The 25,115-nt window shown below is 39.5% G+C and overlaps 1 protein-coding gene across 1 annotated transcript in view; it reads right to left on the reverse strand.

Moving 5' to 3' along the window:
- Positions 1-7,905: 7,905 nt before the first annotated feature.
- LOC124057514 (spermatid perinuclear RNA-binding protein-like) overlaps positions 7,906-25,115 on the reverse strand; it is a 61,829-nt gene continuing 44,619 nt past the window's right edge. The window contains exons 9-18 of the mRNA XM_046385862.1: positions 24,227-24,324; positions 22,057-22,150; positions 21,654-21,722; positions 14,866-15,074; positions 13,105-13,254; positions 11,951-12,085; positions 10,139-10,279; positions 9,906-10,029; positions 8,514-8,564; positions 7,906-8,399 (exon numbers count right to left, since the gene is read on the reverse strand). Of these exons, the coding sequence (XP_046241818.1) occupies positions 8,314-8,399; positions 8,514-8,564; positions 9,906-10,029; positions 10,139-10,279; positions 11,951-12,085; positions 13,105-13,254; positions 14,866-15,074; positions 21,654-21,722; positions 22,057-22,150; positions 24,227-24,324 (1,157 nt within the window). The 3' untranslated portion in view covers positions 7,906-8,313. The remainder of the gene's footprint in view (positions 8,400-8,513; positions 8,565-9,905; positions 10,030-10,138; positions 10,280-11,950; positions 12,086-13,104; positions 13,255-14,865; positions 15,075-21,653; positions 21,723-22,056; positions 22,151-24,226; positions 24,325-25,115) is intronic.

Here is a 25,115-nt window from a genome sequence, read left to right on the forward strand (position 1 = left end):
AACAAACACAAAACATCCTCACCACTGATTTCATCGAACACAGAGGCGTCACGGTGTCTCAAGTATTTCCAAAACACGAGAGAACAACTTATTCCATACACAGTGAGAGGACTTCATTTGTCTGTGACACTAGGACAGAAGAAACTGCTTGAAATAGCAGCTAACAGCAATCTCTCCGCTCCCAGCTTTCCTTCTTTTCAACTTCTCACGATCAACTTCTTTCCAGTTGATTGTGAAAGAACATGTCGGTTCACAGTCCACAGGCCTGCTGAGGTCTGATCCTGACAAGTCGCCTGTGGGCCAGCAGCAGGACACTTTTTCAGCAGCCTAAACAGTGTGTGTGTGTGTGTGTGTGTATGTGTGTGTGTACACAGTGCAAATGCTCCAGTGACTCTCAGCGCTGTCACAAACCTGGGAATGAGCTGATTTGTGAAACCATGTGGTTAATGTAACAAGGACAGCAGCTCTCTGCTTTTAAAAGTAGTCTGCTGAAATTTAGTTTTGGTTAATAAACACTTTTATTCTTAATACATGTTCAAATTAAAGTTCATTGGTGTGGGATTAGAGATGAGATTAGAGACCGATAATATTCTCATGAGTGTATGCTAACTATAAAGTCAGTAAAAATCACGAGCGGCTAAGTTAGTGTCATAACCATCCTGGTTATGAAAGAAGCACCATTAACAAAGATTAAGCCAAGTATTTTATTCAACAAAAATAAGTGAAATATAAACTTGGAGAAAGTACAGGTGTCAAAACGACAATCTAAAGAAAGAAAGATCTAACAATTCCTTTAGTGAGCTTTGGAGGTGCTGGTAGGTGAACCTTGCTCACTTTGTACTTCTGCTTGACTGTTTCCCTGTTTTTGCTGAGCTGTTAACTGGATGACCAAAAAAGAAGGTAAACAGCCAAGTGTTTACTGAGATGACATGGACCAGAATTCCCATCCGTTATCCCACTGCCTGTTTCTTTTGACTCAGAGCTGTCAAGCTGTTATTCCCATGTCCACAGTGAACTTTGCTGCTGGCAAAAATCCACTGGATTATGAATTGTTTCTTTTACCGTTTCCACTTTATTTGACTTTTTTGGGCTTCAAAGTGGAAACATCTCACACATCTCACACATCTCTTCCCCAGTGCAGGATGTTTTACTCTCCATACATAGCAGAAAGACAGCCAAAAACATTTCATCAAGCATGTTGTGCAGTGTCTCTTAACTTTGATGGATTTATGCTTAACATGAGAAATCAGTTTTTGCTAACATATATTTGATTCAAGCACTGAAAAAAAGAAAGGAAAAAAAAGGAATACTCAGACCAAAGAATTCATTGCTAAAGTTTATTTAACAGACGTAAATAAATATTTCAGTCATAAACCAACAGCAAAAAACCTCAACACTTTGACTGATGGAGTGTGTGTGCTGTATGATGCAAGAGCATTAAAACTGGATGTTACCTGGACGATGAGTGGTGTTAGTTTCGATCCAGTGGGATTAAAATGTGTTAAGACTGTTTTTGGTCTTCTGTATTTCAGTGTTCATACAGCTGTGTGTGTGTGTGTGTGTGTGTGTGTGTCATGCGGCACAGAGGAGAGGTTTGGGGAACATTGGCGGACCACGGGGCTCCTAATAAACTTCCTGCAGTTTTTTTCCTCATTAAGTGTCACAGCTGGTTTAAGTGTCTTGTTTTGGGCTGTTCTTTGACTCTCGTGGTATGTAATCAGACATTTCTTTTACTCCCTTTTTGTTCACTCAGAATAATTAGCTCTGCAGCAGCCGAGCGTGACTGGAGCGTTGTTTGCCCTGATGAAGAGGAGCTTCAGAGACACCACACATATTTCTCAGGCTTCTTTCATGCTGCTTCTATTCCTGTTACACACTTTCTTTTTACCTTTCAAGTTCTGTATTCCTGATTTCACACAGAGAAGACAAGAATCCCAGTTTTGTTGCCAGAACCAACTGTACTCTCATATTTAAAATGGTTTAATGGTTTGAGTGTTCCTGAGTTGAATATTGCTTCAGACACTTGTGCTTTCCAGATCAGGCTGCAGCAAGAAATAATGCAAGAAAAAACATCTTAAAGTGGTAGAGCTTCCTAAAACTTAATCATTGCTTTAAATCAAAACATCTTTTTCTACGTGTGCCAGTAAAAACTGTTTTATCACGGGTGAGGACTTTGGAGCCCACTTTTGTAAATTACTATTTTCAAGATGTTTTCATAGAATCTATAAACTATGAAAACAATGTACAAACATTTGAAGTCCTACACACTGTCCCACTAGCATCTGCTCCCACACTGCTGTACAGAACCTTAAAGAGCACCTTATCAACCAAGACAAAATTATTTTGTTGATATTCAATACAGCTCACATTGTTGTAACTATAGCATAAATGTGCTCTCAAAGCACAGGGACATATGTGTTGAAAAAACAAAACAAAACCTGCTATTCCTCTAAAATATGTCTAAAAACAATGTCCGCATTAGGGTTGCAGAGAAACGTCTCAGCCAAGTTTGATGGGGGAGTTAAACACTACTGACTGTGGGTAGAAAGCATAATATGTGTATGAATTAGGGATTAAGTGGTACATAATATAGAATTTTATATAAATTGATTTTACCATCCAGTTCATACAGAAATATCATGCCAGTAATCTCTCTGGGTAAAACACACCATCATGGCTAGTATTTTAAACACAATGTGCACAACTATGACAGTATGAGACTTTGATGACTTTTGTATCCATGTTATATTATGAATTTCCTCAATTTGTCAGGTAATTAATTTTCTGTTTCTCGATGTATTTTCTATAGTACATACAATAGTTCAATATGTATAGATATTGCATTATAAAATTACAAGAAAAGCGGACATATGAGAAAAGTTATTATATTTGTTAATGAGCATAGAGGATGTCACTACGATCTGCATCTTTTCTTTGGGGATCATCTGTAATAATGATTTAAGCCACCTTTTTTTGCTTGAGAGCCTTTAAAAAAAGGTTGTAGTCTATTTGTGACCAATTCTTAAAAAACAAACATACTTATGTCTGATAATAATTCTGTTAATCATCCTGTGACCCCCTATGATTTGTTATGCGGCCCCTTGTGGGAACCTCAGCACCCAGTTTGAGAACTAAAATAACAACCCAACAGATGTGTAACAGCAGCAGAGTTTACAAAAGATATTCTTCAGTTTAAGAGCTTGTTGTTTGAATAATAAATCATTAAAACAGGGTATTGTCATATTGTAAGTGATATTTATCTTGGTGCTTTGGAAAGGAAAATTACTACTTAGTCTACTATGTGTAATTATGTTTAGATAGAGATTATATAGCATCAACATACCAATACAGTGTTATAGACAGTCTTTAAAATGTATTTAACTATTAATATTTATACATAGCCTATTGAAGAGCGCTTTAAATACAAAGCTACAACAGTATTTACATGTAGAGATATATCATAAATATGCTTCTTAATCCCTTGACATATTAACATGTTTATATACAGTATATATATATGTGTGTATGTGTGTATGTATGTATTTAAAACTTGCATACATCCATATGTACAGATAGTAAATATCATATTTACTGACAGCAGGTCACATTGTTGTGACATTGGGGCGGTACTGGTCTGCTCGAATTCAGCAACTTTACTGAAAAACCTTTTCAGACTCCAGTCAAGTTGCTTCGGGACATGTTGAGACTCCCGAAGGCAGAGAAAGTATTGCTTTGTGTTTCATTGACATTTTTTGAGTCAAAGTTTCAGCTTGAGCCTCTTCTTTGCTAAAGCCCAACCTGGACTTGACAGTGTGTTGCCCGAGGTGTTTTCTCTCTCCATATTGCTTTCAATATTGCTGCTGTGTCTCATGTGGATGGAGCAACCCTGTGGAGCAGCGGCACAATAATTGAGAGGCGCTGACAGAGTTTAATAAGGGTGAGGGATTAAACAGGAGGTCGAGGCTGTTGCTGAGGCTGATCTCTGTACACCAGCGGGGTCAGAAAAGATCCTGAGGGCCCAAGTGGATGATGATAGGTGTGGCTATGGTCTGTGGCTGGTAATAGGCACTGTCAATGTATAGGCCACCTAAAGACAGGAGACACAAGCAAGCAGGGTTAACAGGAATAGAAATAATCGTTATCACATAATATAAGGTTTCCTTAACTCTGAAGAGTTAAACAGTGCATGTTCAAAGTGCTTCAACCACATGATCCCTGAAAGTAGGTTACATATGCTATCATAGCTGGTGTTATTGTTATGGATGTTCTCAGGAGGTCTAAAATTTCTAGTTGCTATCAGACATCTTAAAGCTCAGGAGATTAAAAGATTGAGTGCAGCCTGTCACACATATTGACTCTTAAATCAAGGTCTTCAGGGCTGATTCCCTCTGCAAAAGCCTCTGGCACAGCAGAATGTTCAGATTTGCTTAACAGTTGTAACAAACTGCTAACAGGGGCTGTTGATGTGTGAAATAGCCTGGAGCCGCTTTGACTTAAAGGGTAATTCAGCTTTATTACAACTCTGGTACAGTTTTCAGTGTTTTGGCCATTATTTGAATTAGTTGTAACATCACATGCTGTGTGTAGTTTTACCATGACAATAATGACAAATTCATTGTCATTTCTGAAAATATGGTCCATGGCAGGAGCAGACTCCTCATTTCTAGCTGGCTACTGATTTTTGCCGGCTGAAATGAGAGGTTGTCCCCTTTTAAAACAAAAATCTTTTAAATGGGGTACAATCACGTAAAGATATACTTGATGGCTACATACAGTACTGTAACACCTGGTTATTCTGTGAGACAGTTAGCTGAGCATACTAATGATTGTGTCACAGAGTGGAGCTGATAAACACACTGTTTAATCCATTCCTTACTTTATGTGTGCATTTTTGGGTTTGGAAAGCCTAAATCTTCAAATCAGTTCTCCCTCTCCTTCAAATACTCAACATCATCCTCTTTCTCATGGGTGGTGGTGGATCTGTTAGCCTCTTGGCTGTCGTTTGCCTCTTCAGCCTGGCTGGGAGCAGCTTTCTCAGCTGTCTGAAATAAGTTGCTTATTACTTCATTATTGGAGTCCTGAAAATCCACTGCTAGCAGACATCCTTGGAAATTTTTGAAAACGAACTTTAGACTTTCTCAAGCCTTTTGTCTACACATCCCAATTCACGTTGTTATTTCACAACACAAGAACAAGCATAATGTTCTTGCATGCATCACAAAATGAACTGAATTGAGATACTGCATGGTACCCCAGGCACATTTCAGATCACATGATGTTGCACAGCGTCACATCTGTCTATCATTATTACAGGAAAGTATAGATTCAGAAAACTGCCTTGACTCCATCAATTGCTGCTCACCCTGAACCACAACTGGTAAAGTTTGTACTTTTAACTATCAAATCCCTTTTTAGCAAGAATTTTCATGGTGATTCATGATTATATGATCTTAATTTTCTAGCTTTTACTCATTGTTAGCTGTCTTCAGCAGCCTATACCTTATTATGAGAATATTCTTATCCAAATTATATTTTCCCGTGATTATGTAGACAAGATAAAAGATGAGGAGGAGTAGCTGCCAGCATTTTCTCCAATACCTTAATTTTCTCCAACCGTTCCTTTGAAGGAATCTTTTAATACTTAGCTTTAGCTTCATAGCTCAGAAGAATTAACTTCTAAGCATAACATGAATATTTTATGTGAGTTTTCTGATTTTGTGTTGATTGTTCTTACCAGTTACGATAAGTTTATTTTACTTCACTCTCAGTGTGTTAGTAAGTTCAAATGATGAGGCTTCAGTTCTTAAACGTTGGGAATTTGTATATTTTTTAAAGAAAAAAACCCAACACCATTAGATCCAGTATTAGAATTATAGACATACTAGCTCATTGTGATATATCCACAGGTGAGCCTCCACTTATCATGTCATCGTTTAACTGGATAACTGTCGATGAAATTGGTGTCACCCATTGACAGTGTATAAAAATGAATAACATGAGAGGTCCTCTAAAGTGAAACCAAAACATTTTGATCACCCCCTGGTGGCTGGTTGCAGTACTGGTCATAGACTCCTCCCCTTTGATGTTAGCAGATGGGACATGGGCCAAACTAAAAAAATACATTTTTCCCAAATATTGTTTCTGTCATTTTAGATAGATCTTATTACGCTAATGTTTGCTCAAATTTTGTGATCCGCTGTACCCCTATGAAGCAGGCTACAATTCATTAAATCACAAACTAATACAATTGTTGGTTTGATAAGTAAAGGTGAGCCTTTTGGTTCATAATAAAATTGGTTTTCATTGCTTGTTATGATGAAAAATTTTTTTCTTTTTTGTCCCCCAACAGCAGAACTATCTGTTAAGTTTGATGGATGTTTAAAACAGTGTGGGCAAAATTTTACTGTTTGCTTTTGCTTTCCTAGTGCATTTGGCTAACCTGTTTGTGTATGTGGGTGTTTGTGTTACTCGACTTCTTTTTAGTGACATCAGCAATTAACGAGGTGAGTACAATGTTTGTATTAATAATAAATCTTAGTTGTCTATTAAAAGCTTTTCAGTAGACACATGAAGTATTTTTATGTGTTTCTGATCCCTGAGTTAAGGATCAGAAATGATATGTCTAATGATACAGCTGATGAAGTGGAAAGCAGAAATCACTTTCCATCAGTGAATAAAGCTTAATGACTAAGTGCAGGCTGTAAATGGTTATGCTGTGTAAGTAAACTTATTCAGTATCTGAACATAATGTAAACTGTATTTTATGATAGTATCTACTGTGGCAGGCAGTATCATTTATTATTGGGTAATAAAAATAAGAGTGAATCTTACCAGGGTGAGTGGATAAAATGTGTATGAGCAATGATTAAACATTTATGAAACACAAGTTACTCAGCTATTGACAAAAATATTCATTTATTCAAACAGAGCATGACCTACAAACAGGTCAAAATAAAATTTCTCTCTGAAAAGAAAGTATTTTAACTCAACACAAAATGGCTCAACAGCTCCAATACTCAACAAGTAACTGTAAACTCGACATTAAATATGCAAACAAAAGGAAAAAGGTTTTCTCAGTGCACAGAATAATGTAAACCATTTTTTTCCCTCTCTCTCCACAGAAATGTAGAAAATCAACAGAAAACAGACAGAAATGAAAATACAAAACAGCATTCATATGCACGAGAGATTCTTGAAGGAATAATTAAACTATTAACAAAGAATTACACATTATCTACATCACTTTTCTAATCAAGCGTTTGCTCTTTAGTTCCTCACGGCTACAGTTATTAAGTTCCCTGCACTGGATATTTAGTAGTCAGCACATATTTTTAAGCCCCCTATAATGACAATTTATAAGTCACTGGTTTTAATTCCCATAAAGGATTTTAGCTCTCTATATTTCCTATATCAAACATAAAAGCAAAAACTACAGTACTAAGTATCCATTATAACAGACATTCACCTCTGGAATTTTAATTCCAAGCAAAGATGTTCGGCTTTTCTTTCTTTTTACGGTGGATATTAATATAGATTCATACTACTACTTCCTACCATTACTGAATAGCTAATAGTTGGTGTTTTTGTTTGTTCCCCACAAAGGCTATTTTTTTCTCTCTCTCGTGATGGTGAATATTCAGTTAGTTCTGTACTTTGGCTGTTTATTTAGTCAGTTCATCATGGTGGATATTTTGTTTAGGAAATGTAACATCGATATGGGAACTAAAAAAAGCAGCCACAGTGGAAGAACTGCTTCTTTAGTTCCCAACATGATGTTTATTTATTTTATAGGGTTATTTATTTAGGTTCCTACATTGGATATTTAGCAGCTGATGTGCTCACGTGGCCTTCTTGGAGGCTTCCAAATAGTGTCTGCATATCTAGTTTGAGTTAGTTTAGCTTGATTCAGTACCCAGTAGTAGATGTTTAGCCTCCTACTGTGTGATATGTATCTGACCAGTCTTTCACACTCTGCAGCTCACTGAATGCTGAACTCAGTTTTTCATTGCACAATGGTTTGATGATCAAAGAGCTGGTTTGTCAAACTTGCATTCACACACATAGCAATCAAACTGTTGTCCAAATTTCAGATGGCTAATTTAATCTAGCTGGTTTCTAGGGCAGCACAGGGGGAACATGCTGCACAACAATGACACTGGAGGGTCTGAAGCTGATTCAGGATTATAGTCAAACAATTGTGGATTCCAGTGCTGCTTTTTTAAACTTTTGTCATGAAGGGACAGTAAAAAGTCAGAATGTAACTTTAACAAGTGGGTGAAGTGAGGTGAGATGATGTGAGGTGCGGTAAGTGTCCTAGTAGTGGTAGAGGTGGGTGACAGGGTATGCTGTGGGTACTCTGATGACTGGGACAACTACTGAGGGCATTCTGGAGGGAAAACCTGAGGAAAAGCAAAAAAGCAACAAAAAAAAAGAACTCAAATACTGGGATGTAGCGATGAACAAATCAAATTGATGGATTATTGATCAAATAGCTAGAGGGATAGTGAGTTTACCGTAGGGAGGGAGGGCGCCTGCAGGGCTGTAACCGTACGGAGCACCAAAACCTGTAAGGAAAGCAGGAAGTATGATATAGTGTAATTACTACACAGAAAACATAAACTGTATTAATGTATCCAGTTTAGTCAGATGATCCATCATCAACAACTTCTGAAAGCCAAGAAAGTGGTGTTTACTATCCTGTTGGTTTCACAGGATACTTCAAAACCATGTAGACAGATATCAACAAACCATTGTGGAAAGCTCTACCATAGGCCAATAAACAAGTGATTATTTTCTGTGAGAACCTGCACTTACTCAAATACTGTTTTGTCTTATGGTTGTCTACCACTGTGTGCATTTTGATACAGATCCAGACAGACATGAAAGATTTCTTAATATTTGTTTGACAGTTAAGTAATGCATTTAGAGGATTGTACAACTTCAGAGAAGCTGTGTATTCTCTGTGCATTTAGGGTTATCATTTATAATGTATTAAGTTGAGCGTGGGGTTGCTGTTCACTTTTATTTACCTTATCCATTAGTTTATTGATTATTCTTTGAATAATCATCTACTTTGTAAAATGCCACATCCGTACCAAAATATTGTCAGCTCCTGTTAGCTTAGCATCAAGACTGGAAACAAAGAAACTGTCTCTCTGTCTCTGTCCAACAACAAAATCCATGTGCCAACACTTCAGAAATAATTCAGCTCCAACCCCCTGAAAAATGCCAAGTTGTCATTTTAACTTATTGTGCACAGTGATGAGACACGACGTTTTCATAAGTGAGAGCGAGCTGGACAATTTTTACAGAGGAGAACTGATAGAGAGCTTCATCACCTGAAGTTCAAAATCAGCAAAACCAGTGAGCATCTGGTGGAATACTGCTGTATGTCCATTAATGTATGAGTTCACTGAGAGAAACAAAAGACCTCCTTGTATGTGTTGGCCAATAAAGCTGATTCTGACGAACATGAAGGAGGTAAAAATTCTACCTAAAAATTCAACCCAGTAGCAGAGAACATGATATAACAGTGAAGCTGTTGTCATTGTTAGCACATGAACTCTTGAGTTAAAATATGCTAAAAAATGTGCGTTAAACTTTGATTACCAAATTCTAATCAGTTCATCTCTGAGTCCAACTGGACGTCAGTGCCAAATATGAAAAAAATTCCCTCAAGGCCTTCCAGACATGTCGCATTCACAAGAATGGGACAGATCAACAACCCAGAAACATAATTTCTCCTGCCTCATGTGATGTGAAAAAAAAGAAGTTCAAACTATAGGTTTAGCTACAACATAATTGGTTCTCGGTCTTAATCTTATAACCTTGACTTGTAATTTTCTGATGTCAAACTGTTCCAATGTGGGATATGTTCAGGGAGCTTGTCAAGCATCTGGACTCACCTGGGGGGATGTACCCATGTGTGGGTGGGGTGCTGATGTATGGTGCTCTGGGGATGACCGGCACTCGTGGAGGTCTGGCAGTGAGGGCCGGTATGGTCAGCACCGAGGCTACGGGTCTCTTTGGCTACACACACACACACACACACACACACACACACACCCAGGACACATCAGCACTGTGACATGATGGTGTATCATTTCAGGATGGCTACAGTAGGGCTTCATTTACTCACAGGAGGGTTGGGCCGTTTCTTCTTGTTGGTCGTAGATTTGGAGCCAGAGAACAGGCTGTTCAGGGCGGCTAACGCTGCACTGGCTTTGGCTACTTTTTTATTGGGTCCTGTCCCTCGAAAAACCTGCTTGTCCACCTCCACCTGTCATGGCCCACAGTACACAGAGGTGACGTTGTAATCTGATGCTTTTTGTATACAAACTAATGTTTACTTTTTGTCCTGATGTTTGTTGCAGAGATAAATGATTAACTGATTAGCAGATTCACAGAATTAGAGCTAAAAACTAATAAAAAATTATCTGATTGTCAGCAAAATGTCAAGAAATTACAAGAATTTAGATTTTTTTAAATTCTGACAACAGATTAACCAAGTGATTTTCTGTTTCCATCTTCTAAATTATGAGCATTTGTTGTTTTTCTTCATCGCATCTGATGGCAATCAAGTGTCTTTAGGCATCTGGACTGTCAGACTGACTAAACAATCAACTTTAAAGACATCTTCTTAAGCTTTAGAAAACTGGGCACTTTTAAGGCTTTGATTTAAATGACTGGACAAGAAAATAATCGGCAGAGTAATTGATAATATAATAATTGTTAGTTACAGCCCAGAATTAGGGATGTTAACAACTAATTCCCCTGAAGTTAACTTGACAATCACATCGCTTATTTCCTGTGAGCCAGTGTTCCTGCACTGTACGTTTGACATCGGCTCTCAAACTTTGTGAGCTTTACTCAAAACACTCAAATACCAGTACAGGAATTTGATGAGAATTTATGGAGTTTAAATATGAGAAATTAAAACATTTAACTGTGTTAATGAGAAATGAATATGCAGTTCAGTTCCCCATTTCCCCATCCAATAGCTCTGTGACTCATATTAGTCATGGAAAACTTTGCTTTCAAAAGATGTTTTTTAGCATCAAACTTAATTTTAAACAATTTTCTCTTATTTCTGTGACAAAACAGCTATGGCCTGATGACAAAGCGTTGATAGCTGTGTTATTCATATTTTCAAAATCTTTCAAGGCCTCTTATACGTATAAGTGTGGACTTTTTGACAGCAAGACGTGAAGCTTTGAGGTTTGAACTTCATCTTTTTATTCTTTTGGTAAAATTTTACTTAATGAAACTTGTCCACAAATAGTGCAGAACAGGAAGCCTTATACCATATTAATAATAGCATCTCACAGACGCACACCTCAACTGGCAGAAATATGTGACATCCAACAAGTTTGTGCAGTTAAGAGAGTTTAGTAAATCTGACCAGGGACTCTTACAATAACAGCTCACATGAAAAGAGTACGGGTGTTGGGGTAAGAATATGCAAAGCTCCTTATGGCCCGATTCTTTGTTGTTTCTCTGCTCTTAATCACTGTGGGTATCACTGCTCATGCAAAATACAGTTCTTCTTTTGTTAATTCAAAAACAGAAATAAAAAAAAATATATTTTCACAAGCGTGTATGTTACTTTAATCACCTATCACCTATGAGTGTTACAGAAATAATCCCCAAAGGCGTGGTAACCAAAAACATATTTGTAGCCAAACTACATGTTAAAAAAAGTGATTTCAATTGATTTCACAGGATTAAATTAGTTTCGTGTTCAGCTGTCTTTGTAGCTTTTCTGAAATGTGGGAAGACATTTTTGATATGCAGGAAGCACTGAGATGCCCAACATCAAACACGTTCCCTCTCTCATCAATTCCTAATAAGACCCTCTGAAAGGAAGACAGAAAATCTATGAAATGGAGGTGTGTGTGTGTGTGTGTGTGTGTGTGTGTGTGTGTGTGTGCGTGTGTGTGTTTATTTGTACCTCAATGATAAAGCGTTTGTCGTAGCTGCTGCCGGTCTCTGATATCAGCTCGTATTTGAGACCACGGCGTTTCTCATTGAGTTCCATCACCGGGTTTTTCCCTCCTGCCGTCAGAATCGGACCAGGAGCTCTGGACTACAGACCGACAGAGAGAGAGAGAGAGTCAATGACACAAGCCTTACATTTGTTATATATTACAAAATGTATCAAAGTGCTTAAGTCACATCCTGCATCTGTCATAATGATTCCTAACTAGCCTGTGATGACTAGCTTTCATTTAGCTCTACTTTATGTTGTTGTCTTCACTGTGCTTCCATCTGTATTCAGTTTGCTCTTTCAAACACTTCATGAAGCTGCTTTTAAAGGACAGACCAATTATCACATCTGATATTCATCTTTGTCCCATTGCCAGATTTTAAAGATAATTTACAAGTAACTGTGCATGATAGTACATGTTTATTTTGTATTAATAATCCAAACTGGCAAAGTTAACTAGTAGATAATGTTATCAAATAAATGTACACAAGTTAAGTCACTAGTACAGTGAGTAGTTATTTTAAATTTTGATACCTAGGTTTTCATTTTTATTGCAAATGTATGTCAGTAATCAGTATCACCCTTGATGTCATCCCTACTGTTTGGAAAAGTATTATTACTCTTATTATTACTTATAGGTACTATTGTATATAGTGTATGTGTATTGTTTATATGTATATTGTACTATTTTACTGAAACATACCAACATGAGAAGGATTTGCTTGTCAGTTGCTGCGAGTATTCTGTGATTCCTACTGAACTGCACTGATGTGCTGAAGCTGGAAAAGCCTCAGCAAGACAACAATATTACATTTTATAGGCAGATGCTTTTGTACAAAGTGAATTCAACCTCTGCAGAAATAAAAGCTAGATGTCATCCACATATTTCAGGGGCAATACTCCAAAACAACTCAACTGTATGAGAGGCAGATGACTGAAACTGAGGGTTTGCAGCTTGGTTTTTGGCAGGATGACACTTTCACTTAAGAATATTGATCATCACATCACACATTGGTGACACTGATATTTCACAAAAGGCCACTGGCCGTCTGTGCCCCAGTCTAATCCTCATATGTACGTGTTAATAATGCCAGTGTTTTTCTCTGTGGGCTGCCCACCTCCTGTGTGTCTGTGGAGGAGGTGATGGAGGTGGAGCTGGAGCTGGTGGACATCCTGTCGTTTTTGCCTTCACCATCTGACTTCTCGTCGGCGCTTAGCGAATCCACGTCTCCGTCGCCGCCAAGCACAAAGCCCAGAGCCTGCAGCGCCTGAGGAGGGAATAACACATCCAAGACACACAGTGTTCAGGACCATCTCATTAGCTTTCAGTAAACATCTTAACAGGGTGGTTGCAACTACTTTCAAGCTGACCACTACCTAATTAGAAAAGCAACTGGTAAACTTTCTATAATGCTCTGACAGTCCCTAAACTCACCACAGACAGGAAATGAATCACACTTCCATCATCTGTGGCTGAGCTGTCCTTAAGCAACGCACTCAACCACCTAACAGCTGCTGTAGTTGGGCTTTAAAGTGGCCATCATCAACAACAACAACAACAACACTGAGGCCGGCTGTACTGGGCAGCTCTGACGTGTGAATGTGTAACTCATTGAATAAATGTGTATGACAAAGTGTGAGCTCTCAAACTTAACAAGTTCAATAAAAGTCTCATCACAAAAAGAACATTCTCTCTTTTCAGTTCAGCTGTTTCTTTGCCTAAGTTAATGTACAAGTGTTAAATCATCAGACATTTTGAAATGAAGAACGAGTGACAAACGACAGTAAAGGGCCAAGAGAGGACTGACAACACATTTCACCTCATCGGTGTCATTGGTTTTCATAAATTATGCTTATTCTGAATTTCATGTTTCAGAAAAGTTGGGACAGGGTCAAGAAAAGGCTGGGAAAGTTGTGAACTGCTCAAAAAAACACAAATCCTGTGTTTCACAAAGCAGTGAACCTCACCGTTCCCTGCCTGTGAGCAACTGAGCCTTTTGAGGATGCCGCTTTCATACCCACTCATGATACTATGAACTATGAACTTGTTTGCCCATGGAAAGTTCCAGACAGGTATTACTACATGTGCTCATGAAAACATAAAACCGTTGTGGGAAACACAATTTGTTAACGAATAATTAAATTCTGCTTACATTTACGTTTTACACAGGATCCAACTACTTTGGAAGCGGGGTTGTAACTTATGATATTCTGAAATACCATAATGTCCCAACGAGTGTTGTGGGGGGCAAAATGACACATTTTGGCCATGTCCGTATCAGTGTGTCACTATTTGGATTGTTTTTTTAAATTTGGTATATGGTTTGTAGATCTGCAATGTATGTAATAAAAATAGTAATGAAAAGTTTAATAATAAAAAATCACGTTCACCGTCTTAGTGCGTTGGTATGCTAACATTTTCTAACTAGCACAAAACACAAAGGCTGAGGCTGATGGGAATGTAATTATAGTTCACAGGCATTTGGTTATGATGCTGCTTGATGAAAAGTTAAAGAGATCATCACATTTGTTCCAAAGTTCATAGTCAATAGTTTTCAGTACATTTTACTCAAAACCCTAAATGCTCACCATGCTGGGGGAAAAAACGATCACAAATTCAGGCAGAGATATCATTCAGTTTTGAATAGCTGTACTAAGTTTCATGACAATCCAATCTCTTCCACATGTGGACTGTGGAATGGTACTGGGCTGCTACAGAGTTGAGCTGCACTGACTGTGATGCAGATGGATCTCGGATTTAAGAAATATCTACAGTTTTATTAATGATATTTGTATTTCAATGTCCAGACGTCACTAAACTGCCAGTCCAAGATTTCAATGATTTTTTCTGAAGTAACAGTTTGAACTCAGTTGAATACCTTGAGGGCCACTTGGAGCTTGGCGGTTCTCTTAGAGTTCCCGGTGGCCTGGTAGGTGGTTCCCTGTATGTCCACAGACATGGTAAAGACTGGGGCGTGCACTGGGCCGGACTGGGACAACAGGCGGTACTGAAGGCCAGGGTGGATCTGATTTAGACGCATCAGAGCATTCATGGGGTGGTTTGGATCTGTCATCCTCCAGTCCAGAACTAAAGGAGAAGAGATACATATCATTTGTTAGCTAAGGGTTTTTGATTTCAAACACAATAAAGATAATTCATAATTAATAAAGTAATTAATTTACTTTATAAATTGACTGAAGTAAGGAAAACATTTTCCACCTCACCCACACAGAAATGTACAAAAAATTTTCATAACATCCACATCCAAGTAAATGTCATTCCAAGATGATGAGATGACACATAAAGTGCAATTTGACCAACTCAGCAATATGCGGTAGACTGAAGGACTGCAATATTCGGGAATGGTACTGCTGCTGTTAGACAATATGTAAGTTTTAAACCAACAATACAGGCAGCAGCTTTCACTGACCATGTATATGCATTTAGGTTTTAGCTGTGGTAGATTTCTGCATGCATTCTTCCTTTTTTCCTCAACATTTCAAAACATGTGCTGACAAAATGAATTTCAGAGTGAAGAAAAGACTGACACATAAAACCGAAAAACACGCACCTTGATGAGCTCTTGTGCGCGAACACAGGTCGAGTTCCATCAATAAAAAAAAGAGGAATAAGGAATCATCTACGGCGCTCACTTGAATACAGATCTAGGAAGTTTCAGAAGCCATTTCACTGGATGCTCTCTCGTCGCTGTTAATAACCAGCTGATGAGACTGAGATGACTGACACTGCCCCTGGTGTTACACTGATGACACTCAGAGTTAGAGCCACTTCACAGCCCCACACTGACAAGAAATGAGGAGCGCTTTGCACTTCCCCAGAGCACCTGAGCAGTAATATTTCACAGATGAATTGAAAATGAAATCGTGACACTTGGTGACATCTATTATAAACTGCTGACTGTCTCCTTATTAAATGCTTTTTGGCCAACTTTGTCAACTGTGCTTTCAAGACACAAAAGATTAGTTTGACTTGGTTCGGTCTGTAAACACTTACTGAATTAAAATGAGTCGATTGTCGATTGCAGTCATAACCTTCAATACTACTGTATAAGAAATGCAACTTACATACCGCACTTGATTTCTGCTTTCTGAGATGCTTTTTTCAAAGGGAACTCTTTCAAGTCAGAGGGATCAGACATTTCATAAGGCTTCTGCTCCTGCAAGGTTTGAGGTTAATGTGAATCAGACTTTACCATTGATCCATCTGAAGGTTTCAAGGTACCCTAGTTTTCAATTCATCTTCCTACAGCTCTTAAACTGATCAGTCTGAATGAGAGCTCTGAGGCCCACGCTCACACACAAAGGGTTGACATTAAAATATTACTCTCTCAAAATCCTGTAGGAACATCAGCAAGCTGCACACAGCACCATAGTATTCACCAACCCAACCACATCTGATGGTGTTTCAGGAAGAAATAAACATACTAGTGGGTGGTGCAACAGCGATTTACTCTTAAGCTTCTACTCTTAAACTAAAGTTATACAGTAACATAGCCAACTTTCTGAGGCCTTCACGAATGAAGATCACGAAATACATGGCATTGCTTATTTTGTAAAATTTCACACAAACTGAAAGCTGCCAACAATTTACATCTTTCAAACAAAGCAGCTTCTGAAACACAAATGGCTAAGCTTTAACTTGGACAACATGATCATTCTGCACATCACTGTAGATATTTAAAGCCAGATTCAGACCACACAACACTTTTGTTTGCTAAGATAGGCACAGTGTCAGATTAGGCAGCTATAGAGTCACAAATTCTCCCTTCTGTGCAAAAGGTGTCACTGAATACCTCATGCCGGTGAAGCGTACAGCGGCTCCTACACATACTTGTGTTTTGTCCCGCGGTCACTGTGTAATGACTGTGAGCCTCTGACAGGCACTTAAGACTGAAAGGTGGTTCATATGGAGTATGAATATGGATGGAGACGCTGTGCAAGGAGGAGATGTGAAGGTGCTGATGGACAGGTGCTGAGAGGAAGAGAAGGGGGTTGTTAATGCACTGCGTGTGTAAGGAGGTGTATGTGCATGCTCGGACACCAATGTGTGTGTCTGCGCGAGTGCACACAGGGTGGGAGGCAGTGAGATAATAGTGTGGCAGCAGCCTGCAGTATTAATCCCTGTCTATCTCTGCCTCCTATCACCTCCTTTGAACTGAGAGCAGATGAGAGTTGCTGGGGACGATTGTCCCAGCGAGAGCTGGTTTAATTACTGTGACAGCAACAGACAGGATGGAGAGACACAGAGAAAGAGAAAGAGAAAGAGAAAGAGAGAGAGAGGGAGAGAGAGAGAGAGAGGGAGGGAGAAAGAGAGGGAGGGAGGGAAAGATAGAGGAGTGGAAGCTGTGGCCATTGGAGAAGGGACAGCTTAGTTGTCATTTAGGGCATTACGTTTAGTCTGGGTAACTCAAACTCATTTGTACTTGTGCTTAAATGGCTTCCAGGTGTGCTTGAAGTCAGCAGTGCCAGCAGCTAGCCAGGGAGTGAATGTAGGTCGGACCTAGACTAGCAAAGAAGTACGTTCCCCCTTGAGCTTTGGGGGGATAAGAGCTTCTTAACGACCTTGGATGCAGTATGCATCACTTTAAATTTTTTCTGTGTGAAAATAAAGCGAACCAAATGAAAGCCCTTTGGTTTCCAAATCATCAACTCGTCAACTGCGTCAGATCAGAGTAAACCAATGATAGGTTAGCAAACACAAACAAAACTAACTAATGAAACTGCTCAAATGTTTAGTGAAAAAAAATGAAGTGAAAGTTATTGTCTGTACATAAAACATGACTACCAGTAAAAGACAAGTAAAATATATTGCCATAACAGCAGTTGGGGATCCATCCGAATCAAATTTTGACACCACCACATGATGATGTGTCAGCCAAGAAAAACGACTGCAGAGTTAATCAGGGTCAACACACTGCAGCACAAAGTCGGAACTAATGACATACGTCACACTTCACATAGAGTTGTCGCTGACTGAAACTACATTTAAACTTTGTTCACAGATATTAAAGAGAAGCGCACCTCCCAGAGGGTCATGACAGTGATAGCTTGTTTGAACTACTTCTTTGCTCTCTTGCATTGCTCTCTTGCATTGGGTTTTAAGTTCCTCTGTTGGTTGGTCCTGTCTCTTTACAGTATAAGATGTGGGAAGTGCTCTGCAGGTACTACAAGACTGCTCATTCCTCCTTTCAAAATGCAGAGCACAGAAAATAAACAGCCACTGACTGTAAGCTGCTCTCCCTGGCCCTGGAGGGTGAGGCTGTGCCTGTGGAGATTGTTAATGCTCAGGCTAGGAATTGAGCCACGGGAAGTAGAAGGCTGAGCAAGATATTCCAAACATCCTTCTCCCTAGCCATGTTTTCCAGCACGTTCTGAGGCCAGCTAAGATATACAATACCTCCAGTGAATTCTGGGAATAGCCCAGGTTCTAGACCTTGTTAGAGAACCTCCAAAGAAAGGCTCTCTCCTCACCTGGCCGTGCCTTAAGTTCCAAGGTGAAGCCCAACAACCACTGAAAACGTGTGGTAATTTGTCAGTTTGTGTTGTTTATAGTTTTAACCATTAGTAAGAAGGGTTGACATCTCTCAGACCATGCTGGCAATTTATTTATGTACCCCACGGTGAACTGATTGCCTAGCAGCAATCTCATTTATCTTCGACTGAACGATATCAAAATGCAAACGGTCGCCCGGCCCTTCAATCCGCCTTATTATGACTATGCGTGATGGCTATTTAAGAATGTAAATCATTATGGTGGCTACTTATTAAGTCCCCAAGTCAGCTCAAGGAAATAATACAGAAAATAAAATGCCCCAGTTAATTCACACACCACAGTCAGACTCTCCCCCTCAGTAAATCGTGGTCACATAGAGGTGACCCTCAAATTCTCTAAGGAGAACTCAGACAGTGTCCCTCAGCTGGAGGCTTGTGAGCATCCTCTCACCTACCCAACACCTTTTACTTTTGGCAGCCTCAAAAAAAAAAGAAGCTCTCCAGCAGTTTTGCTCCAGAAACAGTGCTGTGCATAGAAGTCGCTCTGGCAGCAGCTCCAGTTCCCCTCCTGTCAGACAGGTGATGTTCCACATCCCTAGAACCAGTAAGCATGCCTAGTTCTCTGCCTTTTCTTGTTACTTGGCTTACAAGGCACAAGGCCCCATGCCTATCCCTGTGAGTGGTGGGCCCACAGGGCGGAGGCTCCATACAATTATTATGGGATGTTCCCATCAATCAAGACTCGTACACCAGATGCTCATCAACAAGCTCCACTCCAATATCTGGCTCTGGGAGGGGGCACCAGTTTCCCTTTTCTGGGTGAAGTGCTGCACCTCCTTCTTGGCCGATTCATCAAGGTGCGTGCATCGCTCTAATTCTGGCCCTTCCCCTGAGACCAGTTTGCTTAGGCAGACCCTTCCAGGGGCTGTTGCCCCAGACAACACACAGGGATACACACCCCACCATCACACTAACGTTTCTCTGGAAAGGGAAACTTTGTAAATAATAGGGGCACATGATATGTATTTTTAAAACTGATACAAATAACCAATAATTACCTGCTTCTCATGGCCGATACTGATAAAATTTCACAATTTTTGTATTTTAAAAAGAAGTTCCTCATCTGAGTTTAAACTTAAGGGGAAGAAAGATGTAGAGAGCAAAGATGGACGATTTAATATTCCAGAACGCTAATAAGATCTAATAAGAATATTTCCTTCCTCTCTGAACATGTACTGCAAATTAAAATTCCTGTTGTCTTCCTCTGAAACTGTGAAATGTCCACACCAGCAACAACATGATGGGCTCTATAGTCTACATTATGCAGCAGTTTGACACCACGAGTGGTGTGCTTGTTCTTCTCCTGCTTCCAATTACTGGAACTAAAATTACCAATTACTGGCCAGATAATTTATCTGTCCAATAAATATTGTGTATTGTTTGAACAGAGATTTTTTTCAATTGTTTATAGCTTTTTTTAAAATATCACCTCTCTAATTTCCTTCATTTTTTCTTTGCATTTCATTTAATTTGAGTAGTTCTTTATGATTTCTTCCTCACAATAAAGTCTTATGTTATTTCATCAGTGTTTGTCCTCCAGTACATATTGTTTGATACTGACAAGAATTTCAGTGTCACTTGACAACACAATGAGCTGAATAAACCTCTGTTATGTTGTGATGAAGGGGTGGATGGTTGCAAAACACTGTTCTGTACTCTGGAACAGTGTTTCTTTATGTCCTTACTGGAAGCTTCTTTTAGCTCCAGCAGCTTCCTTTGCTTCTTTTTTCTCCCACTGGCAGGAATTTGGAAATCTGATAACTTCACACATGTTTCTGCTTCGAGGAAATGTTTCACTTAAAATCCACTGCCGCAAAACCTCCTTAATTTTAACTTGTCTTTTCATCCGTTTAATACGGCTGGGTGATACAGTGAATAATGCCACTTTGTTATACAGTGATAGAGACGGAGTTGGTGATAATTCAGTGCACTAAACTTGATTCCTACTATGATCCTGTGAAGATATCAGACATGACTGCAGATATTCAAACACTTGTCTACAACAGATCGTATTCAGGCAGGTTCAGGGTATTTTCTCTCCTTTGATACAGAGATTGAACTGAAAACTATCTGACAGCAGAATGACATTTTTTAACCTGACAGGCTGTTTGATCCTCCTCAGAGCATCCTGATGTCTAAGATAAACTCAGCCTCACTGCTCATTTCTTTCAGCTCCACTGACTCACTTTTCCACCTTTTACACAAAGCCGGTCTGTAGTTTACAGCTGTCCAGCACACAGGCACACAAACACACACACGGTGAGCACCAGTGTCTTTTGTCTTTGTCATTAGCTATAACTGAGCAACAGTGTCCTGAATCAATATCCCCTTACATGTTGTCAATAGACAAACACTTAGTTTTTTTCCTGGGGAGTCTGTCTCCACATGTTGAAGGCTTGACCAATACATTTTCAAGAGTTTGTCAATTGCAGTTCCATTATTAAGGCTAAAAGAATCAGGTGCCATTTGTTATTTTTTTTAAAAACAGAATGAAGAAACCTGGCTGTGATGTCTAAGGGTGTCCCTACTAGCAATAACCACATCTCTTTGCTTGTGTACATATCTGTCATAAGTGTCTGTGTTGTTTTGTTTTGCTGTGATTTACACATTTCATTTAGCATTCTTAACACCAAGCTAACCCTCGAATCACCTCATGGTCCCAATGGTCAGTTTGGGCCTGCAGACCGACATTAGCACTGTGTCCAAACACACAGACCTCTAATTTATTTCACTGTGCGAGTACGCTTCAGTACAGCATTGTTAGTGGAAAAAAGCTGAACGTTTCATAGCAGGAAAAAACAATAATCTAAAAACACAATCAATATACTCCAACACAAGCTCTTACTGAATGATCAAGTAACACCCTAACCCTGGAAGACATTTTAATGTGAACAAGATAATGCTGTTGTTATTCAGCATCATCTGGAGAAATTGAACTCCAACCCCACAGTCCATTTATCTCTCTGCCTTAAGTTGTTTGTATTCTAACCCCTTCATTAATCCACTCTGCGTTTCAGAGGTGAGAGGAAGAGGATTTAGATCATCTGAGCCAACTGTGATTCTTTGAAACAAGAGAGTTGATGGTGAAAGTCACCTTTCATCCTTTTGATGAAGTCTCTGTCATCTGACCCGACGTCCTCCCGAAGCCTCTTCTGACAGCCGCCTGCAGAGCAAAAAAACAAACAGACTGATCACCTGCAACATCACACAGACTGACAGAGAGGACACACGGGTCACCTCTACATCTCCTATCATTGTTATCCATATTCAGCATGTATTTAAACAGAGGAGTTATATAAGCTGCTTTAAAGGGTGGCAAGGAAAGAAGAAAAGTAGAATATGTGGTGGAAAAAAAAAAACAGGAAACCAAACACATATCAATGCACACAGATGAAAACAGAAATTATAAACATAAACACACAAAGACTAAATAGCATCCAGACAAACTTTCCCACTCACAGATTCATATTAAAACACACACAGAGCTGAACACACACCTTCTAACAGTCTTGGTGAGGGCTTGCTGGCAGGTAGAGGATCCATATTCAAGACCTTGTAAAGCTGTCCAAAGGCTAGGAGACGTAATGCATGCTGAAAAACACACACACACACACACACACACACACACAGAATAGACAGAATAAGGGCACATCACTGTATTGGTAAAGCAATAGAACACTCACTCAGAGGTGAACAGCCAGAAGAGCCAGTAAAAATACCATTTATTTTCTGATCAATATGCCTTAATTATTGGGGAAACTTAATGTGAGACACACAGAATTTATGTAAACCAACTACTTCTGTTGGAAGAAACTTCATGCATTAAGGAGGGGAGAAATAAAGAGAAAATGGGCACAAAGCAGGAAAAACAAAGAAGAATGCTTCCAGACTGGTAGGAAGGCAGAAACAGAGAGAGTGAGAGAGAGAGCGCAGGAAAGATGAATTTGAGGATGTCATATATTTCTCAGCATTGAACCCACATTTTCCACCTGCGGGCTGACTTTGTTTCTCTGTGTGCTGTGCCGCAGAAACGGCAGCAGCGGTTAGCAGCAGCAGCAGCAGCAGCAGTAGTGTTGGTGTGGGTGTAAACGGGGAAGAGTGTTCTCACGCTCATTAGGTGGCTAATTAGGCTGCCAGTTCATCAAGCCTCCACAGCACTGAGCGGCTGCTTATCTGAGGTCAGAGCCCGAGCTTCTACAGCCGCTCAGCTATTTATAGTGCTGACATGAGCTTGGGGCTTCACCAGGGTGGCCCAGGACTCGCTTTAAATAACCCTCCTTCAATAAGTGTAACATAGGGGAAGTGTTGCTTATCCAGTTTCCTCAAAGAAATGCTGACTTTGGTGCAGTGGGCGGTGTGTGAAGTACACTCCGGTGGGATGTTTCATGGCCTCATGAATCGCATGGCTGATGCCGTTCTTCTTTCACAGCTCTGCTAATGATTATGCTCAGTTCAGTAACTGTCTGCTGCTGGTTTACAGCAGGAAAACAGAAAGGAAAGTTTTTAATGCTCAGTGGGAGAAACGTTAAAATGACATCCATAAAGCAGCAGCTCAAATGACTTAAAAACTTAAAATCATTTAAGTTAAGTAAAAAGTACATCTAAAATCAGAACATATGAAGTTTTACAGCATCAATTCACCTCCAGGGAGAAACTGTTTTTAAAGTACACTTGACTCGTTTGGATTGTAATGGTTCCTGAACATGCTTAACATCCCCAACTTAGCTTTAAATATCAAATCATTCCAGATTTTTGACATAGGTTTTCACACAGAGTGAATTTGTGTTTTCGCAAGTGTCCCCTTTGTTTATTAAAGGTTGAGCATCTTTTTACGCAGCAGTTTCAACATGCCAGACTTGGCGAAATTTAAGGACATCTTATCATGACTGAGTTAAACCAGTTGAAATCTAGTCTAATCTTTTAACGTAGATGGGAAATGCTCCAATGTTCCTTAAAAGTCACCGTGCCCATGAGCAAAGTATTAAACCCATAACTGCTCCAGTGGGGGAGAAGTGAATGAAAAACAAAAGTATCTCATCAAACTATAAGAGATCATCATCTCTAGTATCTGTCTCTTTTCTGACAATTTCAAGCTCTAATGACTCATTGATTGTGTAACTCACGTCCCACTGTCATGGAGGCTGTCCAGGTCAACCTCGGCAGGAAACAGTGACAGTGGGCGCTGGTCACCTGATTAAGCTCACCCGGGCTCTTGGACTCTACGAACTGGCCCATACGTTTGTTCCTGCCGCTCTCTTTTGACAAGTGGCATCCATCCTGCGTTATTTTATTTTGGTCTGCACCTTCAGAATTTCCCCTCAGGGATAAATAAAGGAATTCTGATTCTGATTCATCACCTTCATAGCACATCAACCACACATCCATACACTGCATTCAATGCTGATCGACCCGTTCTGCTAGTCATTTGAGTTAACCTTAGGCACCATAAATGACTTTTGTTTTACATATAACCTTTGTCTTGTCACAATCTCCGAGTCAGTTTGTGACAATTAATGGTGAAAATGGAAAATGGAATCATCATATAAATTGAAAATGAAATAAAAGATTAAAAACTATAGAAAAAATAAAAACTGTATAATTTTAGAAGGGCTGGTGATATAGATGTAAATGTAGATTAAGAAATGCTTTTTCAGTTAGTGGGATAACCTGTGCGCTGTCTGTGATAGCGTCAGCCTGCTGTGCACTGAGGTCAGACAGGACGTCTGTGGGTTCCCTCTCACAGGGGTCATGAACTCCTGGACCTCCTATAAAGGAAGAACACATCAGGTTTTTTACATCGGGTTCTGAGTCAGACACAAGGTGTCTCCAATCAGCAACATACACTTTGAGCTTAATTTCACCAGACAGAAATACATAATTTACAGACTCCTACTGTGTATAATCTGAATGCAGCAGTGACTCGTCAATGATTCAGAGGCATTCAGGGAACAGCCTGCCATTTCAATACTGTGGGGAACCCTGAACCACATTTAAAAAAATCAAATAACACCAGCACGAAGGTTAACTGGCTGCTGCTCTGCACTGATCAAACATGGGAGCTGAACGTTTCCCAGATAAAGAGAAAGGGAGAGAGAACAGTGGAGGAAAAAACAAATCTGTGCACATCTTGCTATTGATTAGAGCTGGACAGATAGCATTTTTCACACAGACAGCTGTAGAATAAACAGAAAAGCTCAGAGGATATACTCCAATACCACCTGGAATGAAATGCAACACTACTATCCAGTGCATGAATCTGTATGACACCCTGTGTGTGAAGAGGTTGCAGCCCGACATGAGGATGATCCTAAAACGCATTCATTAAAAGATTTTCCAAAATGTTTCTCTTGAGAATAAAAAACACAGTTTATGCATGTTGGCTTCTTAGTTTGTTTGGCTGCTTACTGTTAATCCCTGTTTTCAATCCCTATGCTAATTCCTGTTTTAAACTTTACGTGTGTGTTTCATTTGTAATCAGGGTACATGAGCAGAGCAGAGAGAAAGTGGAGCACAGCAGAGTTGCCTGGTGTTTCACTTGAATGAGTTTTTTATTTTC

This window comes from Scatophagus argus, chromosome 4 (assembly GCF_020382885.2).
Source record: "Scatophagus argus isolate fScaArg1 chromosome 4, fScaArg1.pri, whole genome shotgun sequence".
In the NCBI taxonomy this organism is placed as follows: domain Eukaryota; kingdom Metazoa; phylum Chordata; class Actinopteri; family Scatophagidae; genus Scatophagus; species Scatophagus argus.